Source organism: Neolamprologus multifasciatus, chromosome 15, assembly GCF_963576455.1.
Source record: "Neolamprologus multifasciatus chromosome 15, fNeoMul1.2, whole genome shotgun sequence".
In the NCBI taxonomy this organism is placed as follows: Eukaryota; Metazoa; Chordata; class Actinopteri; order Cichliformes; family Cichlidae; genus Neolamprologus; species Neolamprologus multifasciatus.
The window spans coordinates 9109025-9118273 of NC_140453.1; the positions used below are offsets into that span (position 1 = coordinate 9109025).

Below are 9249 nucleotides of genomic sequence, written 5' to 3' on the forward strand. Positions count from 1 at the left end.
GTAGAATTGAAAGTAGAACTCAGTAATGAGACATGATGAGGCAGCGTTTTTGACTCCTGTCAGCACTTCAGGTTGTTTCCTCGTATTAATGATGGCAAAACATTTCACAAACTGATACTGCAGTAGCTCGCCTGAGAATGGCCATTATTGGTCATTTGAAATCCAGTCATGAAAAAACAACAACATCACCCATAAAAGAAACAAAAGACATGATTCTCAAAGTTCAGACACAGCTGATGAAATGCAACAAAGTGAACTAGGTAGAGAACAGTTTAATATATACGCACGCCACATGATGCAGCGCAGTATGACAACATATGCTGCTTATTGGCAGGGTGGCATCTTGCAGCGTCTAATAATCTCCATATCAACTGTTATCCCTGTGGGGCTCAGGTTATGAACTCTCACTAAGCTGACAAGAGCAGCTTCTGACCCTCCACTCCAAACCAGCAGCCAGGCGGATCATGTCCAAAGGGAGAAAGGGCCTGACAATGATCCCCTGCCCCCAGGTTTTGTGCTGTCACAACATACACACCAACACATTATGTTTCCTTGAGTTCCTCATAAGCAACGTTTAATCACTCCAGTCTGTTGTTGTACTTTAACCATCTTGGATTTCTCTTGTGCAAATTCTTACTTTTCATGTTCATGCAAAGTTGAAGTTGTTTGGTATAAACTTAACTTTGCTATTTTACGGTTATGCAGCTTGGGTCAGGGGAACAGTTACCAGGCAACCAGAGGAGATTATACAGGAAGAGTCAGGCTGGGGTCCCCCATTTCCATCTTTGAGCTTAGCTAAGCAAGCCAGCTGCATGTGGAAGTTTATATATTTAAAATGATTTTTTAAAATAGTTCAAGTGTGGCACTGAGCTCATTTAAATATGGCAATAGAACAGGAAAAAATACCTATTTTCCAGCTGCTATTATATAATGTGTTTACTGGAGTTTGTAGGCACCTAAACAAAGATGCACACAATCATATCAGACTAATAACACTACTGATGGCTCACTTCCATTTACAAATCTCTGTAAGCCAAGCCACTGAGCCAGCATGTCTACCAGGACCCTGGTGTAATTAATACAGCCATAATCAATTATATTGTTTACATCAGTGTTTTTCCTTACATGCTGAATATCTGAAGAGAAGCAAATATCTAATGTGTTTCAGCAAATGTTCAGTGGTATTTCTCTAAAACAGAGTGTGCAACAATGAGGTTAGGCAAATTGGGGTTCTCTCCATTTTTGTACATTTTTACTTAGGATGCATATGACCAACCACTTTTACCATCAACACAAGCAGTGTCTTTGACTGGGTGCCTGCTAACAGCACTCCCCATGCCCTCAACCCACTACAGACATGAGCAAAAATAATCAATCGAACCACACTAGAGTAAATAAACATGAGCCAATGCAACTGCAGCTAATCAGTCTAACAGCCTATAGATGTACCTCAAAACGGGTTGGATGGGGGAAAGCTACTGGAGACCCACCAGCAAGCACTAAATTTAACTTTAGTGCAGTAGTGAGGTTGTTTTGGGTTGTTGTTGTTTTTTTGTTGGTTTTTTTTTTTTTTCAAGAAAATAAAAAGGACATTGGGCTTTTTTTTCTTTACACTAAACTGCAAGGCTCAAAATTGGAGAAATGGCACGAGAAGAAATCCGTGCCATTTTTTCCATAAAGGTCAGTGAGTTTTAGTTCACATTTTACTCTTACGCTTGTGAGTAATTTCGCCCGTAGCACAGATGTTATTGTGCATCACACTAAAACTAGTCAAGGCTTAGGAAAAAAAATCCATTTGTGCGATGAGGAGCAAAAAGGCTGCTCTCAAACACAAACACCGTAAAAGAATGAGGTGGACGCTTCCGCCGGTTCCCACGGTGTACTGCTTTACATTTTTCCCCACTTCTCTCTGGGCAGCCGTCATGCATTACTTTTTTTCCCCCATTAAATGCCAGCCACTGCGTCTGTCTGCACCAAAAAAAACAAAACAACAACAACAACAACTCGTCGGCCAGAAGCTCCGACTAAACAGCCCACATATAGTAGGAGAGCTATGCGCACCGGTGTCACATTTACTACTATAGACTCTAGATGTCACAGATTGCGCGCCTGAGATCTACACATTTAAGCATCTCCGTAGTCCCCCCGGCTCATCAATTTGCATGGCCAAAAAAAGCGGATTTTGGTGACCAAAATCTGTCGAGCGTCGCAGAGGAATCGATGACATCATGTCTGTGGGGGGAAGATGTAGTTTTTGCGAGCCGTGAAAACAGATGCTCGTCTGGCCTCTGGTTGGAGTATCTGATGCGGGGAGGGGAAAGCGGGTGCATTGAGGCGACTGTGCACTGTGATGTGAGCGACACACACACACACACACACACACACACACACACACACACACACACACGCGAGCTTTAGGTTACTACCTGCTCCGTCTGAGCAAATAGCTCTCTTCCCTCCCCACTACAGCGCAATGGCGCACTGTGGTGGACGCACAGCGGTGCGATTTCTGTGCAGATGTGGACACATTTGCGCAACGAAAACGCGCGTGGTGTGACTGAATGTCGAAATAAGCTAAAATGTAAATGCATACATGTGAGCCACAATGAGGCTGAGAGCCGAGCGTAACGGCATCACCGTGGTGCTGATGTTTTTTTTTTTTTTACCCCAGCCATGTACACAAGATCGGGTTATACCAGGTGACAGTCAAGAAGAGGTTAGAAGGCTGGCTGAGTGGACAGAACGAGAGGAGCTGGAAACACTGCGCTTTTAGGAGCTTAACCGATTCTTTTGAGGCCCAAACTTAAAAGTTTGTCTTACCTCCACACTTGTCCCATCTGAAAGATGTGTATAAGGGTCTGCCAGACCCAGACGGAGAGGCGGCAGCACCTGTCTCTTTGCAAACTGGCTGTAGCTCTACGACTACTCAGCCCCTCCACGGAGCCCAGTCCTCCCCCCGTGTAATCCTGGACAAACCACCTGAAGCTCAGGATCTGAACCAGAACCGAGGGCACCAGCACGAAGAACAGGGTCAGGCCTGACCACAGGAAGTCCTGTTTGTGATAATAGTCGACGGCCAGCCACAAATCGGTCCCCACGTCCCAGAAGAACACCAGCAGTGCCAGGATGATCCACAGGCAGTCCAGCCAGAGGCGTTCCTCCTGCGGTGGTCGCGCTGCATCTCTTCCCTTCCCCTTCCCCTTCCCCCGGAGGTAATGCAGGCAGGCGCTCCGGCAGCCCCAGTAGCACGACGAGGTGTTGCAGCAGTGACAGATGTGGAATGAGCTGCCGTCCCGAGTGTCGTCCTCTCCCGTCCCCACCACCTCGTCCAGATTGTGCAGCTGGGCGAAACCGGTGACGACCCCGCGACCATCGGATTTCGCTGCCATCTTTCCCTCTGATGTTCCCACCTCCTCCGGCTTCCGGGGTTCGTGACGACACTTCCCTGACACCTGTTTTGCACCCAAATGTTGGAGCCATCTAAAAGCGGGGTGTCAGCGCGTCGCCGTCGCTCGCTCCGTCCCCAGAAAGCGCACCGGTGGCGCAACAGACGCGGCACATTTTCCCCTGCTTTCCCTCCACTGCAGATCTATTCCCACCTGGCAACAACAATCTAATCTGCGAGTTCAAATAATTTAATTGGCAACTCATGCGTCCGACTGCGATCCAACAATTTTTACCTGCGCATTAATCTCATTTCCTGCTGTTCAGTTGTTTCCCATCTCTGCAGCTCGCCTCCAGCTGCAAGCGGAGTGCCATGAGCAGACGGTCCCTCCACTGTCCCACGCCGACGTAACTCACCCCCCTCTTTCTCTCTCTCTCTCTCTCTCTCTCTCTCTCTCTCTCACACACACACACACACACTCACACACACGCACACACAGACTCACTGCCAACGTGGTTGCCATCTAGTGTCTCATTTGAAGCCCCAAAATATGCAGGAGTGGGCTGACTGCATAATGTAGATGGTGATTTGGTGATGACTTGAGTGTTTGAATCAATCACACTGACACAGTCTGGAGTCACTGTTTGTGGGATGCAAACAGAAGCTCCTCCGTTTACGCAAAAAAAAAAAAAAAAAAAACGTCAGCTCCCGAGAGTTTACGTGAACTGCTGTGGTTTTCGCTATGCGTGTGAGCGCATATGAGGTTATTTTCTCTCGTAAATGTTTAGACTTTTAATACAAAAAGAGCGATATGGGTAATTTCTATACAAAATATAGGATGGGGTTTGTTTCAGTGGGAATCAGAGGGGTTAAGCGTTTACTGAAAAGCACCCCCACCCCACCCTCGGGTTACACACGGGAACAAAGAGCTGGTGAGTCCGCTGCAGGCTCAACAACTGTGATTAGAATGTGCCCACTGAGCTGCCACGCAGGGTCATATCCAATGTGAGATTGATTGGATCATGTCCGTTTCACCCCCGCTGTCTGCTCAGCTCTGCCTGTGCGGACTTGATGGGAGCTGTCTAGTGCTGAATCCTCGACAGCTCTGTCTTTATACCCGAAGGCCCTAATTGAGAACGCTTCGTCTGAACTAGTTATCTATCTAACAAGGTTACTGTAACTAAACTGAAACTGAAAATTAACGTGAAATATACCATTTTAGTTTGTTTGATGAAATATTTTTTTGTAGGGAAAGAAAATCAAAATGAACTGAAATGATTTTGCGAACAACTAACTCAAATAAACTCAAACTATAAAGAAAACATCCTTAGGTTTACTCCTTGTCAGTCTGGCAAAATGTATTATCACAGCTTGCCTGATGAGGCTTTAGTTTGTACTGAGACTTAGCATTTCTACAAAACTGTGAGTCAACTGCTTTCAAAAAGCTCAGTTTTGTATTGTGCTACTTATGCTGATTTTCCTATATCTTGCCTCTGGCATGTTCCTTCATACAATATTAAATAAAAACGCTAAAACTAATGAAAAACTAAACGGAAATACAAAAAAAATTACAAAAAAGCCCTAACTAAATAAAACTAACTTAAAATCAAACAGTCGAAATGAAATTAAAATGAAAACTAATTGGAGGACACAAAACTATAACATGTCTGGTAGTCAACTAACAAAAGCATCCCTAAATATTTACACTCACTGGCCACTTCATTAGGTACATCAAGTCACCATCTTATTAATGCAGGTATCGAATCAGCCAATTACATGGCAGAAACTAATTTACATTTAGGGGTCAGGCCTAACTAGTTGATGTTCAAGCTGAGCATCAGAATGTGAAAGAATGGTGGTTTAAGTGATTTTGAGCGTTGGATGGTTGTTGGTGCCAGACGAGCTGGTCTGAGTATTTCAGAAACTGATGATCTGCTGGGATTTTCCCACACAACCATCTCTAGGGTTTACAGAGAATGGACTGAAAAAGAGAAAATATGAAGTGAGCAGCTGTTCTCCAGGTGAAAATACTTTGCTGAAGCAGGGGTCAGAGGAGAAGGTCAGACTGCTTCAGCAACAGGCAACAGCCAGAGCATAAGAGCATCTCTGAATGCACAGCACATCAAATCTTGAACCACACCAGACCATACCAAGTGACACTACTTCACTAAGCTCAGGAACCAGAGCTCAATCCAATAGTACATCTTTGGGATTTACATCAAGGATATGCAGCCAACTGCAGCAACTTTGTGATCCTCATGTCAAACAAAATCTCTGAGGAGTGTTTCTAGCACCAGTTATTTGGCTCAGAGTAGCAGGTATAACTTTGTTAGTACCTCAGGTCTCTAAACAGTGCCGTGTGAGCAGCACTCTGGATGCACACTCAGGTCTAATGGCCTGGGGTAGGCAGTGAAAAAAAGGCCCCAGAGCAATAATAATTAAAAAACAAAACTGTTTTCTTGTAATAACAATAATTTTACACACAAAAAAGCAAAACACAAACCTACAGTAGTGGTTTGGATCAGAGATGAGTTACCTTTAACCCTGTGAGGTCAGTGAAGACCCCAAACCTGGTCCTAAATCCCAACATTTTGAGAGATAAACAAATAAATACTTATTTGTTAGAAAAAGCAATGTAAACAGCTGTTACGTGCATCAATTCAAATATTTTTATTTCTAATTTGCAAGAACATTTTCTTTTAATTGGTGGGAGAACATTTTAAACGTACAAAAATCGACACATCCAGACAGCATGGGATCAGATGGACTCCGAGGGCTGAAAGAATACAAAGCAGGAACAATAAGGCTTTTTTGAGGAGTAGGTCTGGGGTGACGGTTTTCTAAGGGTGGCATACGCAAAATTATTCAGGCAGTATGTGTGTGATCCCCACCCAAGTACAAGGAATCCGCGAAGCAGTGTGGCTTTACTTCAAATGTAAATGTGGCATCCTGTGAATAATATGTTCAGGTTGAACAAATCAATGATGCACTGTAGGCAAGGCTGTGTTATGATTTCAGAGGTTAAATCAATACAAGTGGCAATGAGAAGCTAATAACAAGACTGTGGGATTCTCCTCTACTTTGGATGAGTATTAGTGATGCTGTAAATAACATCTATCTGGCTTATGTTAAATTTTACCATGGGTCACTTCTACTGATGTGAAAAATTATCCCCAGAATATCAATGTATAAATCTAAGAAGGCAGGTCAGGTTGTTTTTGTTTGTGTGTGTATGTAAATGTATATAAACCAGGAATAGAAGACAAAGAATGAGAGAAAAAGAAGTTCTAATCAATTACAAAAAAGAAACACTGAGCTCTATCACTATTCATTGAAGGAGCTTAATCAACTTGATCAGAGGCAATAAGCCTACTGATGGAGCACAGAAGTGCAAATCCAGACATTTGTCACAGTGAAAAATCACAACAGATTCTGGTGTTAGACTCCGCAACTACATCGAAGTCATTATCTGCCTTGACAGACAGCTCTGATTCACTGGACATGCCCAAAATAACATCACACAAACAAGAACCATTCAGAACAGAAGGTTAAAGTGAAGGAATGAATCATGGATGAGATTGTCTTCATCAGAAGATGAATGAAGAGCCCGGGTGAGTAATTGGTGTTGGTGTGGGTACTAATTATCCAGCCCCTAAAATTTGCCAGACGATGTTCCAGCATGTTCGGAACTCCTCAATAAATGTCAAAAAAATTGCTCTGTGGGAAGTGTGGGAGTGAGCATTCAGTTCCCTCGCGACAAATTTGGACACTTAACAGATCACAGTTTGACGTTAACTGGGAGCCTGTCAGTGCACCTTTAATGGGAAATGTGGGTACGTCTTTGGCAAGAGTTACATGCAGTGATTTCCCACGTTCCACGGAGTTACAGTCATTATGCTTCACCCACTTTTATATATATAACTTCTTCTTTTTTGTAGGTTGTGGATCTTTTATAACAGATGCTAAACAAAATCATCTTCACATTTCTCAGAGCATCCTCTTAAAAAAAAGATAGAGGTTAAGTTACTCTGTTGTATTCTGTGAAGTGCATGTTTGGTTTGAAAGTTATTTTTTATCAGTTCATCTTGTGACAGCAAAGCATCTTCTCCCCAGAAGAAGAGCAGTTATTTGGTTTGTAAAGCAATGCTGGGTTTCACATTCAATTTAGCCCTGGTGTCTATACAGTGCTCCCTATGATGTGGGCTGGGAAGGCCCAGAGCAAACCATCTATTGTGAAGCTTAGACAGGCTGCAAGTGAAGCAAATACCGTGCTGATTTGCAATACATCACAGACACACACACACACACCCACACAATGCTCAGAATGTCTAAAACAAAATGGTCCACAGTAGCCTCTGCCAAGCTATCTGCTATTCTTCTTCTCTTTCCAAAAGCGTTCACCTCTTTAGGGAGTCTGCCGTTCAGACTCCTTGTGTGTTCCTTCATATGCTTTAAGATCTCAGCGGGCAGTTGTCCTCGCCATTCAGAGAGCTAAGACAAAAACCTCAGGCAACGTTTCTTCCCCCACCCCCCCCCCCCCCCCCCCCCCCCCCCCCCCGCTGCACGCCCTTTCTTTAGAATAAACTCCCCAGCCGCCTTCAGCTAATGCAGCGCACACATGATCTTTAAAGCCCGAGTCAAAATGTCATTATCTCTAATGAGTATGAGTGTGTGCAGCTTTTTAATCTCCTGATTATTTAATCAGCATCCATAAAGCAGAAAAGTGCAGTTTAGTTTGAGCTCATGCTTAGCCTTGTCAGTAGGTCCCCTCCTCCTCTGTCATTTGTATTTAAGGGTACTGAAGTCTCCTGTGTCAGTTCTGCCCCTGCTAGCTGCCTGCTGGCTCCTCCTTCTCTACCCCCCCCCCCCTTCTTCCTCCTCCTCCTCTTCAGGCCAGATATGACTTCTCTTTGCTCTCCTTGTTAAACTTTGCTACACCAGCCTGTCAAACTGTACTTGGAACTTCACAAAGACCCAACACTAGACTTTTTTTTTCTTTTGGGGCCTCGAATCATTGGACTTAATATTAACTGTTAAAATTCTGTCTTCAGTTTACTTTAACTCTATTTTTTCAATTGTATACCGGACTCAGCAGGTCATTGTTGTCCACTTATTTTTTCTTTTTGTTGTTGTCTAAGTTGTCTTGATACATTTACATTGTAGTTTACAGCTTGTGCGTTTCCCTGACTTACTGCAGTCTTACCTTGCATACCTATCTGTGATCAGTGGTATTATCAGGCCTCCACCACCAGGCTGGATCAATAATTTAGTGTAATTCAATTTATTTTTTTTTACAGTCTATAGCAACAATTGTCAACAACAGTCACACCAAGTTGCTTCATGTTGTAAGGTAAAGAACCTACAATATTAGAAAGAAACTTCTATTACCAGATGAGCTCCTATAAGGAAGCAGTTGGAAACTGTGGGAATGACAATCTCTCTGTTAACAGGAGAAATCTCCATTGGAAACAGACTCAATTAGACAGGAGAGAGAGAGAGCCAGAGTTTAATAATTGCCAATAATTAAATTGAGTAGTGGTGTGTAAACCCGCAGGAAGTGAAAAGAGGTACGTGATTCAGTGCATCATGGGAAGCTCCCCAGCAGTCTAAGCCTATTACAGCATTACAAAGAGATGGCTCTGGGTCACCTGATCCAGCACTAACTCTACGTTTTATCGAAAAGGAAAGTTTTAAGCTTAATCTTAAATAACATGTCTAAATGTATAACATGACTCACAGCACATTTATCATCATACATTATTAACCCCGTGAAATCAGGGCAATACTGTTTAGACTTCTAAAAGCCAGAAATCTCTCAAACGTACTCCAATGTCACCACCTAGTGACCTTTTTTGATATTCTCG

The 9249-nt window shown here is 43.4% G+C and overlaps 1 protein-coding gene across 1 annotated transcript in view; it reads right to left on the minus strand.

Moving 5' to 3' along the window:
• The window catches only part of xkr6b (XK, Kell blood group complex subunit-related family, member 6b), a 68267-nt gene extending 64370 nt beyond the window's left edge, over window positions 1–3897 (minus strand). The window contains exon 1 of the mRNA XM_085132411.1: window positions 2821–3897. Within this exon, the coding sequence (XP_084988537.1) occupies window positions 2821–3389 (569 nt within the window). The 5' untranslated portion in view covers window positions 3390–3897. The remainder of the gene's footprint in view (window positions 1–2820) is intronic.
• Between the last annotated feature and the right edge of the window lie 5352 nt (window positions 3898–9249).